The 25478-nt window shown below is 38.3% G+C and overlaps 1 protein-coding gene across 16 annotated transcripts in view; it reads right to left on the reverse strand.

The window, feature by feature from the left end:
* The window catches only part of NFATC2 (nuclear factor of activated T cells 2), a 233824-nt gene that overhangs the window by 71262 nt on the left and 137084 nt on the right, over nucleotides 1-25478 (reverse strand). For 10 of the 16 annotated variants that reach the window (XM_058175788.1, XM_058175784.1, XM_058175793.1 and 7 more), the window contains exons 7-9: nucleotides 19108-19163; nucleotides 18231-18357; nucleotides 15495-16178 (exon numbers count right to left, since the gene is read on the reverse strand). In XM_058175788.1, coding sequence (XP_058031771.1) covers nucleotides 15495-16178; nucleotides 18231-18357; nucleotides 19108-19163 — 867 coding nt within the window. Of the gene's footprint in view, nucleotides 1-15494; nucleotides 16179-18230; nucleotides 18358-19107; nucleotides 19164-25478 lie in introns of those variants that run through there. The other 6 variants (XM_058175795.1, XM_058175798.1, XM_058175800.1 and 3 more) reach the window with 3 other exon arrangements.

Here is a 25478-nt window from a genome sequence, read left to right on the forward strand (position 1 = left end):
AAACAAAAATAAAAATAAAAAAATAATCCTGTAAGTATTTCAACCTCATCGAGTTGTACTCAAATTTATTTACTGGAACTGATACTACAGTGAAGAAAGTTTGTTCTTCCTCATCCATAATATTAAATCTTGGTTTATAGCGTGGAAGCCCTGGTGAAAATAAAGGAAGTAAAAGTATTGCTATATCACTCTTTACATTTCTGAAGAAAATATAACCACTAATGTTTTTTCCCTCCTTATTTTTAAACTTGGTTTGAAAGCATTTAAATCTGTTTTGAATTTATTTTCCCTCTTTTACCATCAAATATTTCAGGGATTACTTTGACATATTTTCTGCCTCTTAATTTTCTCACAATATAGTAAATGATCTGACAGACTGACTGACTGTACTGAATTCTTATTAAGAACAGTGTTTTTTGTTTGGATAATATCAGTCTCATTCTGTGTATCTGTATAACTTGGCAAATGCTATTAACGTATTAGGTACAAATAATAAAACAACAAAGTCACTTGGCTAAAAAAAACCACCACATTAATCCATACTTAATAGCTGATACTGAACAGGTTTTGGCATGCAAGTATCTCTTCTCTTTTTTAATTGATAACCAGAAAAACAATCAGAATAATTTTAAGATTGCTGAATTAGATGGCAACTGAAAGGTGCTTATTATTTGGAGCATCTAGAAATGTATCTTCCAATTTTAAATACTGTAGAATCTAAAGGACTTTCATAGCTACATTTCATAGTCATTTATTTCAAGCCTTTGCAGAGCCAACTAAGAACCATACAAAGAATCCCATAACTGGGCAGGTATTTACCAATAGGAAAAACAAATCCTACATTTACAGCTTTCAGCAACTCCTTTAGCTTATTACCCAAACCTGCTGACTGCCAAAATCTGCTTGTTTGAGCAGATTCAATTAAGCCCCATCAACTTAACTTTCAAATTAGCTTCACTGATTAAGACATCTGGCTTTTCATTCTTGATAATAAGCCACCTGCAGCCAAAATCAGAGCAGATATGCATTTACCAGAGCTTATCTCCACCTTCCCTTTAGGGAAAGGAGTAGGCCCTCCCCACAATTGCTACATTATACTTACTGGGGAAATATATATAAGGGTAAAAACTATTTAGTTGACACAACTTCTCATATCAATAGAATTGGAAGTTGCCATTAAAGCCATGAAATCTAACTTGGCACAGGAATCCAAATTAAAGCATCCCTAACAGATGGTTGTCTAGTCTCTCCTTGATTGAACCTATCTGCTGGGATTAGCTAAAAGTCCTATGGAGATTCTCAGTCATCCAGGTCATGGTTGTCTCAGAGGTGTTTTTCACTTTGAGATGAACATTCTTCAGTGGGGTGGGACTGTGTGAATGGATATCTAGAAAAATTGCAGGCTACGGGAACCATTTGCACTTCAGTTTGAGATGCAGGCAACAGCCTGTGCCTGTCTGCAACAGTGAAGGGCCACAGGGCAGAAAAACATCCTGCAGCCTCCATACCCATTTGTACTACTCAGGTGACCCTGAGAACACAGATAAACCTCCAAGTGGTCTCAACGACTCTATAAAAGAATGCAAACAACCTGCAGCTGTCTGCAAGGAATATAAATCCTTCCATTACCCAGCTTCTTGGATGAGAAGTGAAATGTCCAGTTGCCTCCTGAAAAAGCACCTTTGGGTTATCCACTGCCACTTTTTAAAATGCCTTCTACACTAGAAGAACTCACAAAGAACTCTGCCTCAAAGGTTATAATCCATATGCATTTAGCTGATACTGAAATTTACATCTGATTAGAAATCTATATGCCGGCATGGTTAGGTTGCAACACTATGAATGTTTAACTGGAGAAACTGGATAGAATAGGGTGATTCTGAAGAGGCGTGTCCAGAACTCTGCTCTCCTGCCTGCAGAATCTCAATCAGCAAACATTTTGCTCTGCCCACTCCCTCCAAATACTATTTTTAAGGTTTATGGCTCAAACCAATGAAACTGAAACAAATTTATCCATAATTTGAGTCCATTCTGATGCTCAGAGCTATGAGTCCACTGACATTTTCCTTGTTGCCCATCAGGTTCCCTGTCCTGTCTGGAACCCACACTGCATATTGGACATTAATACAATCAAACGAGTCCAGAGATATTTCACGAGAAGAGTCCTCCATTCCTCTGCTCGCAACAAAATACCTTATGCCACCAGACTCAACATTTTAGACAATTTAGAACTTCGCCGTCTTCGGTCCGACCTAAGCATAGTACATAAAATCATCTGCTACAATGTCCTACCAGCCAATGAATACTTCAGCTTCAACCAAATCAATACAAGAGCACACAAGAGATACAAACTCATGATAAACCAATCCAAACTAGACTGCAGAAAATACAGCTTCAGAAATAGAGTTATCAACGTCTAGAATGCACTACCTGACTCTGTGGTTTCTTCTCCAAATCCCCAAAACTTTAACCTTAGGCTGTTTACTATAGACCTCGCCCAATTCCTAAGAGGTCTGTAAGGGGCGTGCATAAGAGCACAAGCATGCCTACTGTCCCTGTCCTAATGTTTCCTTTTATTTGTATCCTTTTCATGTATTATTATGTTTACATTTGTACCTGTCATAAAATACATGCTTGACAAAATAAATGAATAAAATAAAAATAAAATGTGCAGATTCAGCCTAACCCATATTTTCAACAATGATAATGAGCCCCCCATAGACTCCAAAAGTATCATTAGAAAATAAAATGCTTTCTTTAGGCTTTCTTGCTAGGCCTTACTAGCCAGAAGGAAAGAAAGATAAAGGCAGCGCAAGGCATCTTAGTAAGTTGGAGGAGATGCAGAGCAGAATGGTGCCTGGCCGCAGATCACAAAATGGTTTGTGATAGTCATTCTGTGAGAGTATACTATGCTTTCCATCTAGACTGTTCTTGATCTAGAACATGGGTCTCCAACCTTGGCAATTTTATGACTTGTGGACTTCAACTTCCAGAATTCCTCAGCCAGCATGTGCTGGCTTAGGATTTCTTGGAGTTGAAGTCCACAAGTCGTAAAGTTGCCAAGGTTGGAGACCCTTGATCTAGAACATTCCAAGATATGTTATTTGAAGTCGGCCTTGAAACATTATAAGAGATCCCTAAATATGAACAGCAAATAAAATGGGAAATAGTCTATATTTTTATTTCAAATTTATTTTGCAAAGATGGACTCCAGACTTATTACTTCTTGATACCAATAGCTATGCTAAAGTTCCTAGTTATAATCGAATTCCAACCATGGCAAGTAATGCTGTTTCCTTAATCAGACCTACGCAGAACTTTGTAATGAAGATTGATTTGATTAGTCAGAACAGCATGGGTTTTGATAGACATCTCTGGTAATAATCCTTACACTATAAAGCCCAGAAATAAATGAATCCTATTTCCTTGTCTATCTAAAAATTAGAGATAGCCCTCAATTTAGGATCACAACTGAGCCCAAAATTTTTGTTGCTAAGCGAGACATTTGTGAGTTTTGCCCCATTTTAGGATCTTTATTGCCACAGCTGTTAAGTGAATCACTGCAGTTGTTAAGTTAGTAACATGGTTGTTAAGTGAATCTGGCTTCCCCATTGATTTTGCTTATCAAAAGGTTGCAAAAGGTGATCACATGACTCCAGGAAAATGCAACCATCATAAATATGAACCAGTTGCCAAGCATTTGAATTTTGATCACGCGACCATGGGGATGCTGCAACAGTTGTGAAAAATGGCTGAAGTCACTTTTTTCAGTGCTGTTGTAACTTCAAAGAGTCACTAAATGAACTGTTGTAAGGCAAGGACTGCCTGTATCAACTGTACAGTTGGGGCAAGGGGTTAAAAGAATTGTAGGTATTGGTGGTTTGGGGAGAAAATATTATTCATGCTACTATGAAACAGGAGTCAATTATTGTAGCACTTACTTTCTACCTAGCTTATCTTAGATCAGGGGTCTCCAAACGTGGCAACTTTAAGACTTGTGGGCTTCAACTTGTGGACTTCAACTTCAACTCCCAGAATTCCCCAGCAGGCTGGCTGAGGGATTCTGGGAGTTGAAGTCAAATCTTAAAGTTGAAATAACTTGTCTTGAATTCCTTGGAGGAAGCTGCCAATGTCTCTGTGGATTCCACATGCTATTTTGTCTTTGTGAACAATATTGTAAAATAGATTAATCTAAAAGTAAATAATTCAGCATGGCTGCATAAGCCATTTGAGTTTGAATCTGACTTTGGCAGGTTCAAACCTGGCTGCCTTATGGATGAGTGTCTGTAGATGTAGGCTAGACTTGGAAGTAGGAAAAAAAATGTCAGAAGGCAACGCCAAGAAAATCACACACAGTTATTCATGAAGTCATTAACAGTCAGACTGTGCTTGCAGGACCTTTTACTTTTTACTGTCTGGTCTGTGCTTGACTCCCCCAGCATGCTGTCACTATTACTGTATCTTCATATTCCAATTCTTACAGGATTAAGTTCTTAGGGCTGCAAGGCAAAATAGATTATATTCCTGCCATTTCAGCTACTTTTAACTGTTAAAATTAGATGCATTTTATTGAAAAGATTGGAAAATTAGGTACGACATCTCCAACCTTGTAATGGCTCTAAACTGAGAGTCTAAACAAGAAGTCAGGACAGAAACTTCATGGACATGGAGAAACCAAACTAGAGCAAATGAAAATTGTACCAAAGCAAACTTGACAAAATCAGTTCGGAGACCGTAATCCTGACAGCTGCTAGAAATATGTAGGACTTCAAATCTTATAATTGCATGGAACCCCTATCAATCTTGAAGATTAATTCAGCTGATTATGACTCTGCAAATATTTTACAGAATGAATCACTGTCATATTCTTGCCATTTTAGTTTCAAAACAGTTAAATTAGTTGCATTTTACTGAGAAACTAATTTTTCAGTGTTGATCAATTCTATTAGTTTGGAGTCCAACTGGCCCAATGAAAACAGGGATAAATAAAATTGGCTCCAGGGTAGCAGAATTGAACTTCCTTCTCTGTAACTTCACAGTACATTCATTTTTGAGATGGTTCCCCCCCCCCATGTTCTTATTTTACTGGAAATGAATAATCTCAAAAGGATTTTTGTCCTCAAAGGCTGCATAGAAATGTGTTAAATAAAACAAATCCCCAAAGAGCTTTCCAGATTTATATAATGTTTCAGGTGAGTGGAAAGGGCAAAAATTTCATGAACAACTAGCAAAATTATCTGACTACTAAAAGAACATATCTGACCAGAGACAAAATCTTGGGATTTTAAGCAATTTTATAAAAGCACAAATTTCATTGAGTACATTACCCTTTTCCTTCTTGGTAGATGACATGCTATGTCCTACTTTTTATATCTCATTAGAAAAAGGAATTTTGCATACACTTGCTGTCAACCTGACATCTGAATGAGTGGATAGCTGGTGAAATTAGAATAGAATAGAATAGAATAGAATAGAATAGAATAGAATAGAATTCTTTATTGGCCAAGTGTGATTGGACACACAAGGAATTTGTCTTGGTGCATATGCTCTCAATGTACATAAAAGATACGTTCATCAATTAGATTCTGCCTAATAACATAAGTCAATGTTTCTCAAACTTGACAACTTGAAGATTTCATCTCCCAGAATTCCCCAGCCAGCTTGCTGGGAGTTGAGATCCACCCATTTTCAAGTTGTCACGGTTGAGAAACATTGTTCTAAGCAATGAAGGTGGGTATGGGGAGGTGTCCTGTAGGTTTTCAGCAGGAGGAACAGGATCAGGAGGACCTGTATACTGCACAAGCGGCTGTGAAAATATTTACAGACTGTTCGCATCCTGGACATAACTGTTTCAACTCCTACCCTCAAAAAGACACTAACAGAGCACTGCACACCAGAACAGTTTTTTCCCAAACGCCATCACTCTGCTGAACAAATAATTCCCTTAACACTATCAAACTATTCACTAAGGCTGCATTACTATTACTATCAAACTTCTCATCGTTCCTATCACCCATCTCCTCCCACTTATGACTGTAACTTGTTGCTGTAGCCTTACAATTTATATAGATTGTTTCCTAGTATGATTCGATTGCTTATTTGTACCCTATGACCATCATTACCGTAAGTGTTGTACCTTATGATTCTTGACAAATGTATCTTTTCTTTTTATGTACACTGAGAGCATATGGACCAAAGACAAATTCCTTGTGTGTCCAATCACACTTGGCCAATAAAGAATTCTATCAGGGAAGCTTATGGCAGCTCCTTGGCCAGAGTGAACGTTTGGTCTGGCTCACTTTCAGAGCCAAAGGCAGAAACCACATAGAAATACTTTGCCCTGGCATGGAAATGTATAGATGCTGTCTTTTGCCAGGACCCTGCATTAAACTATTACTTTTCCCAACCAGCTGACTACATAAAGACTGAAAATGTGCTGCTAAGCCTGGTTTCCCATCTGTCAGTATCTGCCATTCACAAAATCCGTGGAACATTTGATTAGAGTTTGAAGGCTTTGATAATCATCTGTAAACCTATCACATAAAGAGTTGTGGGGAGGGCAGAGACAATGCTGATGGACAAAAAGGAAGGGTCCACTCACAGAGTCGTAAGTTGTCATTATCTAGTCTGAGCCACGTACTATACAATAGAATTAGAGAAATGGGAAAAGATGTGGAGAACAAACATGAAATTGACAATATCGACAGCATACAAGGAAAACCAGATGAAAATGTTCCATAGATGGCATCTACCACCAGCCAGAATAGCAAAGATGTTCCCCAATAACTCACCAAAGTGTTGGAAATGCAATTATGGAACATATTATCATCTCTGATGGACCTGCCCAGTGGCGAAACAATTCTGGGCCAAAATTAAAAAGTGGTTACAGGAAATAATACAGAAACCAATAAAGGGAGAGCCAGAACAATTTTTATTAGGGATTCCAACAGAAAATTATACAAATGATACGCAATATTTAATACTCCATATATTAACAGCAGCATGTATAGCCTATGCCCAAAATTGGAAGAATGAAAATCCACCAACAGAGGAAGAACTAATTAAAAAAATATTAGAATATGCAGAGATGGACAAACTTACAAAAGAAATTAAAGAGAAAGAGGCCACAGAATATTATAAGATCTGGAGCAAATGGTATGAATGGTTAGAAAATAGGAACGGTAGATAAATAAAAGTAGAGTAAGATGGAACTAAAATATGTGTAAATAATAGGAAAGGAGTGTCTTGAATAGCTGATAAACAGTGATATCTATATAAATGTTGTATGTTTTGTCTTTCGTTTTAATGTGTTTTAAAAATAAAAAAACTACTTAGTAGTCTGAACTACGTACTGATTGGCATTTTGATTTTATTTATCCCCCTCCCCCTCCCTTCCAGCAGATAAATGGCTGCTATTGGATAAAGAGAGAATGAGGGATTGCGAAACTGGCTGAGAAACTTCTGCAGAAGAGTGAAAATGAAGATCACATGAGTACAGCAGCAGCCCAACAGCAGCCAGTAGTACTGAAGTAGCCACCATTCCCCCAAACTTCTTTCCTTTGCAGTCATGGGTCCTGGATTTTGGATACATTCTGTAAGCCCACTTGAGGTATCAAAAATTGCTGCCCTACGATGTACCCAGCAGTGGATTTCACAAATTCTTACCACTAGTTCCCTGCATGCAAGTGCACTTTCCACACATGTACCCGACCGTCGATGCCTGCGCTTTGCTCACGCATGTACCTTCTGTGCATGCACCCGGCCTCAATAACATGGCTAAATAGGACGGCATTAAGCCGGGGCAGGTGGGCGGCCACCCACAGTTGCTGCTACCAGTTCGCCCGAACCAGCTGAATACCACCTCTGGATGTACTATTTTGCCCGGTTAAAGGTCATGGCAAGAGTTTTAGTAGTATATAGATTGGGCTATTTGAACTTGGCAGTTGCATTGACCAGCTCCAGATAATCACCCAGCTGAGTGTTTAATCCATCTCCAAAAACTGGGAAATGGCTCACTGCTTTAACAGAGGCTGCATGCTAAGCTTGTCTAGAAGACACCCCAAATCATTCTGGAGTCAGCTCTTGGTATGCAAGGCAACAGAATGGAAATATTTTTCATGAAAGGACTGAGCACCTGCTTTCCCACAAAAATCACAAACGCTAGTGCTATGATTTGGCTTCCCAACATTATTTTGCAAAGATAGGAGGGATTTTTCACTCTGAAATGCAGCCTCTACGTGAGGAGTGCAAGGACAAATTGTGAATGTGTACTCTGAGCAAGGCTCAAGTTCCGTTTTTTGTGGTGCTCTTGCTCTCTTAATAGATTTTGTATGTTCTTCTGAACAGGAAACGCTTTATAGCAAAACTTGCCTGCAGGCATTGTACTATACCAATTAAAGGATTCCTGAATTCGAGAACAAAGAAGTACCAGTAGAGCAACTGCTATTTTTTTTTTTTTAGTAGCTCAATTTATTTTCTTCCTTCCTCCTATGCTGAATTTGGTTTTATCATTTTGGGGTTTGCAGTGTGTCTGTATGTCTGTATGTGTCTGTTTCTGTGTTTGTAGCTTATATGTTATTACATGATTGGACAAGAGTAGTACCAAAGGAAACATTTTTTTTAAAAAAAGTTAAGACTTTGCTGTAAACTTTTTTATCCTTGTTTAATGCTTACAATGCACATATATGCAATCAAGCCCAGGACATGGCACCTTCAATTCAAGGAACTTTGAATATTCTTTAGGAACACCCTTTTAAACTTATGTGAGGCTTCTGTGAATTTTAGGAATTTTTGGAAATTCTGTGAATTTCCAAAGTACCAGAAGGCAAGTGAAGAAACAATGGATGGAAACTAATCGAGGAGAGAAGCTACCTAAAACTAAGGAGAAATTTCTTAACAGTGAGGATAATTAACCAGTGGAACAACTTGCCTTCAGAAGTTGTGGGAGCTCCATCACTGGAGGCTTTTAAGAAGAGACTGGACAGCCACTTGTCTAGAATAGTACAGGGTCTCCTGCTTGAGCAGGAGGTTGGACTATAAAACCTCAAAGGTCCCTTCCAATTCTGTTATTCTATTTTGAAAGAATTGAAACTGTTGCCAACAATTTTGCCAGCAGTGAAGCCATACCTAGACAATAATGAGCAATAAAAGTATTGTAGACAAAGCATTATTGTTTTCAAAACTGTGCAACCCAACTCAAACATTACTGAATGTAGAACAATAAATGTTATTTATCCAACTCTTTCTAAAAACGTAATAGTTTTACTTGCCAATCAACATTGGAGGAAAGGCATGATTAATATATAAAATAAAATAATAAAATAATAAAAATAAAATAAAATAAAATACCAAATAAAATAAAAAAATAAAACCTATGATATATGCAATAAGGCTGCTGCCAAACACAATCCCATAATCGTGGTGTCCTGATTGAAAATTCGTTCTTCAAGGTAACCATCTATAGCAGAGTCTATGGGAAAATATAAGGGGACGTGGTGGCTCAGGGGCTAAGACACTGAGCTTGCCGATCAGAAAGGTCAGCAGTTTTGCAGTTCGAATCCCTAGCACCGTGTAATGGGGTGAGCTCCCATTACTTGCCCCAGCTTCTGCCAACCTAGCATGTAAAAATGCAAGTAGAAAAATAGGGACCCCCTTTGGTGGGAAGGTAACAGAGTTCTGTGCGCCTTTGGCATTTAGTCATACCGGCTACGTGATCACGGAATCGTTATCAGACAGTGCTGGCTCTTCGGCTTAGAAACAGAGATGAGCACCACCCCATAGAGTCGGGAACGACTAGCACATATGTGCGAGGGGAACCTTTATGGGAAAATATAGAGGAGTAAAATCACCCAACAGCAGCCTGTTAAATCACATGGGAAGAAGCAACATCTCTATTAATTTACCATCAGTAGAAATATAGACAATAACAATATCTAATGACTATGCAAAAAAGTGCCCCCAAAAAGGAACAAAATCACCCAAGCACCTCTCCACCAGCAATCAGCACCCAGATCAGCATAGATTAACTCCAAGGTTAACATCAGACCAACAATCAAGTAAACAATACCCCGATCAAGAAACTGTCAAAGAAGCCAACAGCCAACAGCCCAAACAAAGAATCTCTAAGATCACCCCCATCAACACTGACGGCAAGCCACTAGAATATAAACTGACAGCAAACAGCATTCCTTACTAGCACTGATAATGTTACCTAGTTTGGGTAATGAAATGTCTGCAAGAAAACAAGCAAGCTCAGAGAGCACCTAAGATTCCTTGATTAATTTAGCTTGATGGATCACCTCGGACAATACTGATTCAATGAAACTTGCATGAACATCATAATGTTCATCTACCTTTGACTATTCCCATCTACCTTTGTTCACCTGTGTTGTGTCTTCGGCTCCCGAGCCTGGCCTCTTGGCAGAGAGTGACTCAGTGAATGAGGGGGAAGAGCCGACAGGGCTTCCCTCTGCAGAACCTTCCTCTCTGGCTCCGCTCCAGGTTCAGATGCAGGCCAGGTGGAGGAGATGATGAGGCCTCTTTTTCCCGCACCTTCCCCCTCCCAGGCAACGCCTCAAGACCCAGCTGCTGACAATCAGTCCTGGTTAAATCCCAGGCATTGCAGAAAGGAGAGGCGGGAACAACAAAAGAAGGAGTGGGGCAGGCCTAGGGAGTGCTGAGTCACGGAGCCACACTCCACAGGGTATAAAAGCAGGAGGAGCTGCTCTTTAGCTTCTTGTGACGGACAAAAACTGACTCTTGGAAACTTTGGCTGCAATATTTCAAGACTAAGAATTTGGCTTCTGGATTTCTGTTTATTTCTGAACTCTTGGTTGCTCCAGGAACGAACTGCAGTTACTCTGGCTTCTGAGGAGATAAGAGAACTTGGCAGGCAATCACAAGTTCATTGCCAGAACTGTGGCAATGAGGACCCAGATTGTTGGGGGGGCAATAAGTTGACTTTGTAAAAATATACAAATAGAATGAGACTATTGCCTTATACACTGTAAGCCGCCCTGAGTCTTCGGAGAAGGGCGGGGTATAAATGTAAACAAACAAACAAAAAAAAAGAACTGATATCTGTCGTAGGAATAAATTGCTGGCAAATATAGTCAGCTCGCGTGTCATCTTGGTTGTGGTTGGGAGGGCCAGAACAACCTGTTTGAAAGACAAACGCACTTTGTGCCTCTGTTAACCAACATTGGTTAGAAAGGATCGGTTCCAAGCATTTTGTTTTCTTTCTAAAATAGAAAGAAATTTATATTTTCTTTCTAAAATAGTCCAAGGGTGCTCCTGAACCATTTCATAATAATTACGGGACTGATTTTGAAGAGACTGAAACGCAAAGATGTAATATCTATTTTGCAAGAGGAGAAGGTCTCCAGTTTAAAGTCTGCCCAGAAAAATGTCTGAGACTTGGGAGGCCTGCTGTCAATCATAGTGCTGAGTCAGATAAACCATATGAATTTCCTGCTTGGTTTTCACTGCCAGATTTTGCATGGCAGTGGTAAATTTTCAATGAAGATCAAATGGGTATAAGAGTTTTATGTTGCTTTGCAGGGTGGAGAATTTTTTTCAAAAAAATATTTTGTAAATGGTTTAAAACTCTTCCAGGAAAAAGTTCAATAAACTGTGCAAAGAAAGCAGCCATAAGAATCAACGCATATGTTTCATAATCCACCAGTTATCCATTTAATAAACGGGGGAAAATGCAGTTTTTCTCTTGGCATCTGCCATTCCAGCATGCTGAATATCCATGTAGAGAGACAAATTTGCAAGGGAAAGTCTGGTAGAGTTATTATGGGACAAATCTAATTTATGCCCATTTTACTAAGTGAAAGGATTACAGGAATTGTATTTATCAAGAATCAACTCTGAGCAGCATTACCCATTCAGGCATCTTCTAGTTTCAGAACCAGCATAATTAAAAGACACCGGATTCATAGAAGTCAAATCTATAGAGTTAAAGGTAGAAATTGCTCCACACAATAATGGGAAATTATGAAGGACTGGGAAATAGTTAAAACACAGAAGATAGCAATGGCCAAAAAAATTGACAAGAAAGGAAGGAAGGAAGGAAGGAAGTTTCAGAACACAAAAGAATAAAGACTGAATCTTCCTTGGGAGAGGGGAAAACAGAAAATACAGAATCTGGACAGTGATAAAAACAACATGTCTTTCTTGCTTCCAGCAACGATTTTAATTTTACTGGAAAAATGAGCTCCCACAAATATCTGTTTTTCATATTCCATCTGATAGCTGTCCTAAGAATGTTTAGTTAGATGGGTGTGTTTGTTTTCCTATGGGAGGAAAATAGCAATAGTACTTATATACTACTTCACAGTGCTTTATAGCCCTCTCTTAGCAGTTTACAGAATCAGCATATTGCCCCCCCCCAACAATCTGGGTCCTCATTCTACCCACCTTGGAAGGATGGAAGGCTGAGTCAACCTTGAGCCTGGTGAGATTCAATCTGCTAAATTGCAGGCAGTCAGCAAAAGTAGCGTGCAGTACTGCATTCTAACCACTGCACCATTGCGGCTCTTTCCTGTGAAAATCCTTTCACACTAACTCTATTTAATTGTCCCAGTATCCCTAAAATAATAATAAAAAAGTATCTCCTCATGGCCATTTAAGCTATTCTCACCTAGTTCTTTTAGAGTTTATTGCAATGATCCCTTGCCTTATTTAAAGCAATGTACAGACATGCAGTAAATTACAGATCCTATTTGCAATTTTCTGGAGCTTTCCCATTACTATTATTTTTTCTATTATTTATCGCAAAGTGCCAACACGGCAATTTAACCAGAATACTGAGCTTTTACTACCTAAAATGATGATTAAACAAGGCAGAGTTCAGCTAATTGTTCTAAGAAAACCTTGATAAATGCACTATTATGCCCCTTCATTTTTTTCTGCTTTTGAAATATTACGTTTAGCAACAATAAAAAAGAAAAACTTTTGTAATGTCATTTCTCTTTCCTTCCCCCCCCCCTCTCTCTCTCTTTCTCTTTCTCTCTCTCTCTTTCTCTCTCTCTTTCCCTCCCTCCCTCTCTTTCTCTCTCTCCCTTCCCCCCTCTCTCTTTCTCCTCTCTCTCTCCTTCTCTTTCCTTCCCTCTCTCTCTTTCTCTCTCTCCCTCTCCCCCTCTCCCTCATTCCCCCCTCTTCCCCTCTCTCTGTCCCTCTGTCCCTCTCTGTCTCTGCCTTTCTCTGTTTCTCTCTCTCTTCTCCCCTCTGTTTCCCTCCCTCTCTTTCTCTCTCTCTCTTTCCCTCCCCCCTCTCTTTCTCTCTCTCTCTCTCCCTCTTCTCCCCTGCCCACACACACAAAGAGGAGGACAAAAACAGAATTACTGCGCTGGTTATTTTTTTAAGCCAAGCGTGTTAGGAATCTGTCTATCTGTAAGCATATAATCTAGTGAACATGTTCTGAAATCATGCTCCCAAAGTCACCCAGGGTCAATTCTCATGAGCATTTTTAAGCAGATCCAAAATCACAAAGGGGAACCAATCCAAATTTATTAGGAAATAACTCTTCCTTTCAGTGATCAAAGGTCAGCAAATTACTTCATTCAAACTCTAATGCATGAAAACTTTCTTCAGGAGAATAAGTAACAAGAGAAGATTCACGTCTCCAAGAACATATCAGTTTTAAACCAGAAGTGCTAAATAATAGTTTTCATTCAGTTTTGCTTGATTCAGAATTTTATTTCATTCTGAAGTGAAATACTGACCAAGATTAGGAGGCACAATAAACTTTATAAATTTGTCACCGAAACTCGTTATCATCTTCTTCAGACATATTTATTCATATGGAGAAGGCAAAAGAAAACTACCCTTTTTAAAACAACTCTGAAATGGAAGTCTATTTGCTTATAATAACCCCATAATTAGCATTGTAAAGGTAGACATTTCATTACCATTTTCCTATTTTTCCCTTAAGTGAAAATATCTGAATTCCTGGTAAAAAAAATACGATGCTTTCAACGGATTGTATATATCTCTACAAATATTTTTTTTAAAAATGAAAAACAAGCCAACTGCATCCTTAATAAAATATTTAGTGGAATAGTTTTAAATTTGGGAGGTGTAGGACAGGCACCATGAACGTAATAATACCGTTATGAATAGATACGTTAGGTTTAATATGTCTATTTTGAGCTGAAACCCTTCCAGATGCTCCACCTCTAAGGCAGACGATTTCAATTCTAGCCATTCCAGTGGTAAAATCACATTGCCAGCTACATGTCCAAGAATCCCAATAACTTTCAAGGTAATTAAAAATTTTTAAAAAACAATAAAAATGTTGCTTTTAGCAACAAAAAGTTCTTTTGTCATTCAGCATGCTTCAAAAGAATTTTACAAAAACAGAACCCATACTTATGGTCCACATATTGCTTTTAAAAACCTGAATATTAGTATCTTATTTTATCCAATTTATTCATTTGCTTGGGCCATCAAGTCAACCTTTATTACAGTCAAAGACCAGCATAAGGAGACTGGGGTACAAAAAATAATTAAAAACCAAAAACCCTCCCCAAATTTAAATTATATAAAAAGCTAAAAATGTAAAATACATATTTTTAAAAAACTCCAAAAAGAGGGGTAAAAACAATAAATAGACATAGAAAACATGCCAATATATCTAAAGCAAATAATATAATAAATCTAAAAAATATACTTTATAATGATGGTTTGAGTGGTGTTAAAATTTATTTGTGGCACAAGTCATAGCCTGATGTATTTTAAATGTGCTTAGACAATTGCAGTAAACAGTAAAGCTGTGCTTTCCATTAAAACAAATAAAAATTTATTAGGTTTGTACTATTATTAAGTCAAGGAATTTGATCCAAAGGCAAACATATTTAGAGAATTTAAAAAAGAGCAGACTTTTTAAATACGGTAGTTTTAAGCCAAAGTCCCAGCTTTCAAAATACAATCTACGAGTTTGTCCTGAAATAAATAATGCAATAAAGGAGAATCTTGGAGGTTTTAATTTATTAAACTTTGCCTGAATGCTCCCTTGATCCTTGATCTCAACAAGTATATCTTTGATAGCCAAAGTCACTAGCAATGAATAAAACTAGCAACTACCTTCAAACCAGAAATCCTGGTTTGGGATATTCTAATGAGAGTCAGAATTTGAAATCAAGACTTGAAATTAATTTATGATTTTTGCCTTGTGTGGTGGAAGCTAAATTCCATTATAATGTTATACATTTTCACATTAATTATTTTACAGATATTGAAGCTTTTTTTTTTTTACTGGCTGAAGAAACCAATTTGAAGAAACCATAGGGAGTATGGACCAGCAGAGCTGTGTATATGAATAATATGCCAAGATACTCTATAATTTTAGATTATTGTATTGTGCAAATGCAGCCACTTGTATTTTCCAAACTACAGGTTTGCACCCTATGAAAGAGGAAGTCAAACTGATGTCTTTCAAAGGCCAATCTAGGGAGAAAATAACATTTTACAAAACATATATTGCTTACCATCATCCAAATAAGCTTGGTCAAGATTCTGTTCCTGTTTTACAGTGACTCCAGCTGATACCACTTCCTTCTGATCATTTACTGGTGGTCCATTTTTGGCCGTTCTCTGCTGCTGAATCACAGTAGGATAAGAATTTGGGCTTAACCTTTGTGCTTGGTTGACATGAGGCTGATGGGGCCTCACTCCACTGGATGTGAAATTTTCACTACACATTATATGCTGAAACTCTTGATGGCTTTCACATCTCATCTGATGATTGGCTGTGGGAGAGCAATGAATCACTGGAGAAGGTGGCTGATTGGCTGGGGAATGATGGAGCATTGCTGAACTTTGGCTAGGGGATCCTGTGTGCACAAGCACTGACCTATGAACATCTGGGATGGGCACCTGGGCACCCATCAAGTTGGACTGCTGGTAGCCCAGGTGGCTTGGACTGAGACTCTTGCTTCTTTGATATATTATAGCTCCTGGGTTTTGTGAAGGATACTGAGATTCGGGAGAAGAGAGATTTGAATGCAATTGTTGGCAAGAAGCCATTGTAGCCACAAGACAGGAAGGAGACTCCGAGGCCATTGTATGATGTGAATAATAAGGCTGTGTTACTGTTCTCAGACCACTGTGTACTGTATTGCAGATTAAACTTGGATCATAGTCATCAATGGGCTCTGTTTTTATGGAAGGCACTGGAACAAAGCATATAAAGGATATCAGTTTTAAAAGAACTGCTAATAGACAGTCAAAGAGAGGAATGACTCTGACACTGTAATTCCCCGCCGCCAGTTTTCAGCTTGTTCAGTTTTCAGATATTACTCACTTATCTACTGGCAGATTCAAGACTTATTGTACATCCACAATTTGAACTTTCATATCACCTTCTATTGTCTTGTCCTCAAATACTTTTTGGTGGACTCAGTTTATGTGTTCAGCTACAAGGGTCTAGTGATATTAGCCAAACTAAACACATAAACTACGAAAGCAGAAAGCTACTCCATCATACTAGGACTGAGTTAAAGTGGGTTCTTTCTACCCAGTCCACACAGTGTCCAATTGCACAGTCAGCACTATATTGGTTCCCTATGGCAGGCCATGGGTGGCATATGATGATATTACATCTTGCGTTGGCAAATGACCTCACCTAAGCATTTTCATGTAAATGATAAAGTGGAAAGGACTCAAGCTCTGAAGGACGTCCTATCTCAGGGACCTAGAGTTCAACCTAAGTCCCACAACAATAGCAACTTAGATCACCCTCATTATGGACATAATGACTATCAGCTGAACATGGTACTTAATTGCACCAAGCCAAGCAACACAAAATATTGCTTATATTGTTCTATCTAGTAAAGTCAGCATCAAGTGATGTAATATGCTAATATTATGGAATTGAATGGTCTCGGTGTATGTAAGCAACAAATTGACTGCTGCCAGAAAAATTACTAATGTATCAATAATGTATATCTTGATTAGAGGTCTATGCTAGGCCATTTAAGTTACGTTTTTTCCCAGCATCTGAAGGCCATGGCTATCTGGATGGGGAAGAAGTAGTTTATAAGGCTCAACTCAAGAAAGATCCAGCACCGGTGGTTTTTAGGAATTCTAGATATGGAGATTGTAATTTTTTAAATTCTGGATGGGTTTAGCATCCTCAAACATAGCAGGTGTGTATCTGGAACTTGTGGCTCCTACTTGAAGGAAAGCTGGTAGCTCTGGCCAAGAAGATCATTGGTTATTTTGTTTTGTTTTTAATCCTGTTAACTGCATAGAGTGACACTTTGCTAAGGATGTCCATATAAATGCACAAATAAATAAAGATGCTTTGAAGAACAGCAAGAGAGAAAACTAATGATCAACCAGAAGGAAATGATTGCACAAATTGCTCCTCAAAATGGGAAACTTACGAACAATCCTTGAGAGAGTGTTTCTGAATAGAAAACCCAGGTTCTCCTCTTAGGATCCAATCAAGCTAATCGAAAAAGATTCCACCTAGTTTTGAAGGTAATGTCATCTTTGAGCTGAACTCAACTCCTAATGCTCACATCCTGGACATAAATTGTTTCAACTTCTACCCTCAAAAAGACGCTATAGGGCACTGTGCACCAAAACAACTAGACATAAGGACAGTTTTTCCCGAATGCCATCACTCTGCTTAACAAGTAATTCCCACAACACTGTCAAATAATTTCCTAAGACTGTATTACTATTATTCTTCTCTTCCTTACTAGTATCTCACTTATTACTATAACCATGTTGCTTGTATCTTTCAATTATATTGTTTTTATTTGTTTCCTAGTATGATTTGATAGCTTATTAGTAACCTTGACTATAAGTAAGTGTTGTATCTTTTTATTCTTGAATGTATTTTATTCTCCTTATGTATATGCTGACAGCATATACACCAAAGACAAATTCCTTGTATGTCCAATAACACTTGGCCAATAAAAAATTCTCTTCTCTTCTCTTCTCTTCTCTTCTCTTCTCTTCTCTTCTCTTCTCTTCTCTTCTTCATGACATCTATTCATTTTTAGGAATGGAAGTGGTTCATTCCTATCATCTTTCAAGACAGTCCTCATCTTTTTCTGCTCTACAACCATGATATTCCCTGTGATTTCCCATCCAAGTGCTATACTGTATTGCCTTTGGGTATATTGTATTGCTATTCCGTTGCCATAGCCAATAGTTCTGGGTTCCCACCAATGTTTGTGCTACAAGTCCCTTTCCATAAAAAAAAATATTACCTGGATGGTAGGTAAAATGCTGTGGCTGACTTTTTTTCCGTTTCCCATTGATAACATAGAAATTCACCTTAACGGGGACACGAATATGCTTGTTCCGATATTCTGGAATCTCTACAAACAGCATGTTCTGAAAACAACAACAACAACAACAATAACTAACTGTGGAGACAATATAGTATAATAATGTCAGTAATTCAATATTAAGAGACATGCAGATCTAATCTGCAAAAATCCAGATGATCAACAGATGGCAGGAAATGCGTTTTCTGCATCTATTTTTTGCTATCTAGTGGTTGTCTAGATTTTGCAGCTCAAATATGGTAGGCCTAATTTCTGCAATCAGTGAGAGATCACTGGACTATAATCTCCTAAATACAGATAGCTTTTGATTTATGACTACAACTGGGACCAGATATTAAGCAAATCCAGCTTCCCCTATTATCTTTGCTTATCACAAGCCTGGAAAGGTTGCAAATGGTGATCAATGGTTTCCATGCCCCCAAATTTGGATCACATGACCACTGTGGCAGTCATAAGTGCAAGGACTGATAGTAAGTCACTTTTTTTAAGCATTGTCATAAATGAATAGTCGTACACTGCTTAAGGTGCTATAAGCAAAGCCCCTTAAGCAGTTGACCTGACATACAGTATCTGAAATTTCAACCTTAGAGAAATTAATTTTAATATTATTTATACTATTAGCTTTAATATTTCTCTTTATTTATGAGACTCTCATCCACAACACATGAGGACAAGAATAGATCCCTGTTCACTATGGCCAACGTTAGACGTTACAGGAGAACATAATTTGCTAACCATTCTTTTTCATACAACGAGGAAGATTGTGTTTCTGTGGCTAACAATAGAGTGAACTTACAGATTGGCTCTTGTCTTTGTCCACTGTGGCCTCCATCTCCCAAACCTGCTGCCCATCTGGGGGAAAAAATTAAGTCATCCATGAAAATTGTTCCAGAATGTATGGAAGTCAGATGTAGATAAAGTCATTAGGAATGCACCCCTTTTTATATTATAGTGTTCAAAGTACTTTTTTTGCATACATTGTCCCAAACCATTCTTAAAGATACATAATGATTATTATTGTGGTTCATTGCACAGTCATGCAGATGTTCAGAATGGATTTGGCATTTTAATCTATCTTCTGACTCCATCCTAAGGACCTGGGATTGGCACATGTTGATGTTTGATGACATAGGAGGTATTGTCACAGGATGTAAGCTATTCTGACTAAAACTGCCTTTTGCAATTGACTGATGGTGAATTTGTCAATGCCGATGGTGTTCAAGTGGTGCTCCAGTTTATTACTGCATATTGCACATGGAAAGATAAGGTTGAACGAATCGCTTTCTCCACCCCCTCACCCCAGGACCATCTCACAAATTGATCATAGAGATGAAGTTTAAATTAAAAATGTCAAGAATCTGACTGCAGTCAGTCATGTAAAAGGCAACTCTAACATACTACGTTAAAATTCACTAATGTAGCACTTACATTCAGCTGCAAAACTGAGCGTATATGGATATAGGTGTGTCTAAATGCATGCAGAAGATTTCAGAAAGCCCAGGGCTAATTTTGTCTTTAGGATTGCAATGCTATTAATTTATCACCCTAAGCAATTCTATTATATTACCTAGGTTTACTAAAACTAGAAGCCTTTCAATGCTCATTATTTCTGCTGAATAATTGAAAATGTTTCCAGGTGGAGATGCTTCTACTGTGCTATCTAAGGAACAATTGTTGGCTACACAATCTTTCCCAGTGTGAGACCCATACCGTATCTTGATCTGTCGTAGTTGGCACAGAGGAGGGGGAAAAAAACTGATAAGCATCCTGCCCCAAGCAGCCATTAATAAAGTTAAAACTTGTTATGATGTTCCCACAAACGCTAGCTTCTTCCTTGAACTAAAACTTTCCTAGTTCCTCCAAACTTTCCTTGCAACTCAAAAGACCTTATATGAGTTCCTTTCCTTCCTCTCTACTTTGTCAGCATATTACAGGCATCGTAAAAAATTACACAAATCTTTCACTAGTACATGAAACACACTTTCACATCCTTGATGCTGAATGGGAGTTTTGGGGGTGGGGGAAATTGCCTCTTCCATAATTGGTTCTACTAATGCTGCTAACAAAATTTGATGTTTTAATTTCATAATCACATTTCTGTTATGGCACCAATCCTGGGATCTTTCTATAATTTAGCGATTTCTTTCAAATGTTTTGCATATCAAATAGAAAAAAACCTGCTATGATCCGGTGATTGCAAAGTAATTTGAACGTAGGCAAAATAATCAACCAACCTATGTTGATAATGTAAACATTATTCTCAACCATCAACCAAAAGAGAATTGTTTTAGAGTATCTTTACTACACACTGAAGTACAACTGATAATATATTCTATGGACAATAATTTAAATGAAATTAAAGCAATAAGATTCAGGAACCGAAACAGCAAACATTCTTGGAACAGTTTAAAAACTAGCAAGACATTATATTTTTTGTTTTGCTGCAAACCATGAAAACTGCAAAACTTTTATGGCATTTGATAAGGATACACAGAACAAGTATATTTGCCATAATATTAAGATTTAATAGTTTAGCAAAGACCAAGATTCTGCTTTAATTTAAATTAGCAACCTTACTGAAGAGGTGGATATTTTCTAGCAACAGTCTAAAATTAAATCAACGACTTTATATAAAAACACTTTAGTCTAAAGTAGTTTTTCTCACAAAATGATGCTATCAAAATATACTTGTTTACATTCACAGAACTTATTCACAGAACTTATTTCTGACTAAACATGCATAGGATGCTAGAATATTAAATGTCCGATTTGAAGTGCTACTGTTTTTTTTTAAATAAAAATAAAATTATTAGAAGCTACAGATTATAAAATAGTTACGTTGGAGCTAAAAGCAGTGGTACCATTCAGAATAACTTTTCCCCCTGTAGCTATTAGTCCTGTTTACGGCATTCATTCCAGAACTAATAACTGCAACTATAGAAAATATTCATAAGAGTAATATTGGAAGAAAATAAAGTTTAAAAACAGAAGAGAATATATGTAGCTCAGGGTTCAACTGGGGAGTTCTGGTTGCTCCCTGAGATTGGTTCTTTGCTTGCAGATGTTTCATTACCTGACTAGGTCACATCATCAGTGCTTGTGACAATGGGGACAAGAGACAATGCAAAAGCTAAGAAGGAAACAAAAAGACCAGAACACATCCACTCCAGCAGATTACATTTAGATAAGTGGGGATTAACATAAGACAAACAACCATGCAGAAAGCAATACCCCAATCAAGGAACTACTGAGAAAACTATACCCCCACCAACAGTGGCAGGGTAAACAGAGAAAACCTCACTCACTAGCAAACAAGTTAGGTAACATCTGCAAGCAAAAAATCAAGCGCAGAGAGTACCAAGGATAAGATTTCAAGATGCACAACCTAATTTCCCCACCATCTCACATTTTAGCATTGTGTTTAGTTTGCTTTTTGATGCTGGTGACACATGCAATCCACTGAGCAACTTCTCAATCAATTTTATGCACACCAGTGTGCAAACTGCCCTAGTGCTGGAATTCAATTTTTTTTACTACCGGTTCTGTGGGCGTGGCTTGGTGTGCGTAGCAGGGGAAGGATACTGCAAAATCTCCATTCTCACTCCACTCCAAGGGAAGGATACTGCAAAATCCCCATTCCTTCCCCACTCCTGGGGGAAGGATATTGCAAAATCTCCATTCCCACCCTACTCTGGGGCCAGCCAGAGGTGGTATTTGCCGGTTCTCTGAACTACTCAAAATTTCCACTACCGGTTCTCCAGAACTGGTCAGAACCTACTGAATAGCACCCCTGAACTGTCCCCATGCTGATAATACTGTATGTTTGAATAATGTGAAACAAATAGTGGTATGTTGAAAAACCATGCACTAAACCTGCAGCGTATGAGGCTAGAGAATAATGCTTCATTCACAGAATGAAGAAGGGAATGGAGGCTTGACGGTTAGCAATAATCCTTTATTAACAACAAACTACAGCGAGTAAAAATAGGGCAATATTCCCGAACAAACCAACTTCACTCACAGCTGCTACTTATATAGCAGCTATCACCTGTTGGCCAATGATGGCCACTCATTTATAAGCCAATAGGCAATGATTCTCTAGCCTCATACACTGCAAAACCTATCTGGTTAAAGAAGAACCTCAACCTCTGAGAAGGAATCTGACCAGAATGGATTTGTAAATACATACAGTTAATATTTGTTCATCTGCAATTCTAAACTATAACAACCAGGCCTCCTTCTCCAAAAAAGTACCCTTTTATTCCCAGGAGATAAATTTGTTTCAATCTGGGCCAATTCCAGAAAAAAGATATGCTCATCCCTGGATTGTATCACCTTAGATCCCAGATAGAACTGACATTGTCCTAAAACAGGGGTCTCCAACCTTGGCAACTTTAAGCCTGGCGGACTTCAACTTCCAGAATTCCCCAGCCAGCAAAGAATTCTGGGAGTTGATGTCTGCCAGGCTTAAAATTGCCAAGTTGAAGACCCCTGTCCTAAAAGAAACAGGGGTGTCAAACTGGTGGCCCACAGGCCAGATGCGTCACACGCAAGCCACGCCCACTCCAGCTCCGCGAAGAGGGAAAACATCGTGAAATGTCACGTGACAGCAACATGACACTACAAGTTTGACAACCGTAATCAATAAGAACAACCCAGGTATCAATGAGGACTCCTAGTGCACAGAAAATGCATGTTCTGTTGTCAAAGAGCATTCAGGCCTGTGTTAAAAAAATCCCCTTTTGCAACCTGAAAAGATGGGCTGCTTCAAAGAACAGATACAACAATTTGCCCTGAAGATGTGGGAAGATGAGATGAGAAGGAAGAAGGGAAGCAGTAGAAGAGGGGAAGCAGTAGATGCACTTTACACTTGGGAGCCAAGATTACGTCAAGCAAGATTTATGCCTGGACTGACTTATTAATGGATACTTCTGTTCCTTTCATGGTTGCCTTGAGTAGGTACATTTTTTTCTCATTCCCCGTAGCTTCAATATGAGCTGCATCTAATGTAGGTCTTGAAGATAATTATGGGCATTTGGGTTCCTCTTTTAGTTCAGCCAGCTCCAGATATTTTTAAATGATGGTAAGGAAGGAGTTTGTTTGATATGCCTGGACAACCACTCAGTGAAAATGACATGAAAGTAAAATGACAGTATTGTTAGAAGCTGGGAATAAAAGCATAATCCGTGGGACGAGAGAGGGTAAAGGAGAAGTTATGAGTCAGATTTACTGAGTCAGAGGAATCTCTGGGATTACCCCAAGGTAGCTGCTTTTTACTCAAGGGGAGTTCATACAGGCATAAAGTCCTTCGTTGTTCTTGAAGTCAGCTTACACACAAGGGTTCCAGTTTTTCGCAGAGCGTGCTGAAACATCATTACCAAACCACCCTTCGAGAAGAACTGAGCAGCTGCAGAGCTCAAGGGAACAGGCAGCCTTCCACGCAGGTTAATTGCAGTGTTGTAGCACACAATCCGCCAACTCAAATGACTACAACTGAACACAGCTGGAAATACATTTAAGGCCAAGATTAAACCCTGCAGAAAGCGAACAGGCAGCACAATTCTATGCTGCAGGCGACTATATCCAAGGTTGCATCTCCTGAAGTCAGCCCTGTAAAGTTAGCAAGTTTTTGCAATTTATTAACCTTCTGCTAGTCGTGAAAAAAGGACAAAGATGCCAGAAACCACCCCTACCCAACTGTTTGCAATAGTTTGCAGCCAACCATCTCTTAATTACTGTAAGGATTGAACTGGGGCACTATCAAATGCTGTTTGTCTCAAGGGGTAAAAGCCTGCTGGTTGGAAAACAGCTGCTACCACTGTTAAAGATTTACTTGTCCCCTGGTGATTTTGCAAATCTACAGTTTATGTAATATTTTAAATATCTTAGAGAGCTTCTTTGGACAGAAATATGCCACATTGCAAAACATCACTTTCTACTTATGAAGGAAAAAAAAACAGGCTGGAGCAGGCATATCCATCATTCTGTCTCTTCAAATATGGTATTCATTCATTCATTCATTCATTCACTCACTCATTCATATACAGTATTTGTAAAGTCACATATTTATTTAGGCTAGCAGAGAGCTTGTACAGTTTATTATTCACTGACATGTCCTAAATTCTTTACTGAATTAGACACTACTTAGTACTTATCTCCTTTTGCTCCATCAACCTAGCCACTAATAAGAAAACAATTTCATTTTCTCTTCTAGTCTCCTAAATGTGAATGAAATTCTTGAAGGCCTGACTTCAGCAGCAGAGAAGCCCACAGCAGGTGGCAGCAGCTATCTAACCTTGAGTGATTTCAATAAAATTAAATAGCGTTTGACCTAGTTGGTACTTGAATGAGATCCTATCTGAAAAACTGAAGATTGTAGGCTGGACTGAGTCATAAACTCATCCCAGAATAAGGCAATGGCAAACAATTTCTATGTATTAATCATAAGAAAACAACACAGATATATCCATATGGTTGTTCGTGGAGCTTATTTTTTAAAAAATCTAAACATATTTAGTTTCTTCTCACTGAATTGAACAGTTTTTGTGATTATTTTTTTTAACTTATTCTATGCCAGGCATTTCATAGATTAAAAGTAGCTAGAAATATGGAGAAGAAACAGAACGTTCTTATCTGAAGAGGTTCACAATCTCAGTTCCAAGATTGCAGGAAGCAATTGAAGTTGGAGAAGAAAGGAAGAAAAATGAATGTGGTATGAACAGTGACTATTGCATATATTTAGACTCATTTTAACTGGAACAAGAAGAGAGAGTAGATAGCAACAGAGATATTCTGGAAGAGTTACAGCACGTGGATTACAGATGAGACAGAACAATGTGGTGGAATTTGGATCTGACAGTAATGGATAGGATTATTTTGGCTGCGGATAACAAATGCCATTTTAAAATCCTTCTTTATGTAAAGCAAGCAAACCAACAAAACCTTCCTGCAATTTTTAAACAAATTGCACAATAAAGAGGACATTTCCAAACAGTCTAGCTGCTATAACAGGTGTCAGCATTTTGCAAATGAGAACACTGAAAACTCTTCCTTTCCTCCCATGTAGTCTAAAATGGTATACACATCACTTCACTGCATCATTTCCTTCCCTCAAGCAGCAGACACATTTGGATGCCTGCTGCATATAAAAACCAAGGAACTGTAAAT

This window comes from Ahaetulla prasina, chromosome 3 (assembly GCF_028640845.1).
Source record: "Ahaetulla prasina isolate Xishuangbanna chromosome 3, ASM2864084v1, whole genome shotgun sequence".
Classification (NCBI taxonomy): Eukaryota; Metazoa; Chordata; class Lepidosauria; order Squamata; family Colubridae; genus Ahaetulla; species Ahaetulla prasina.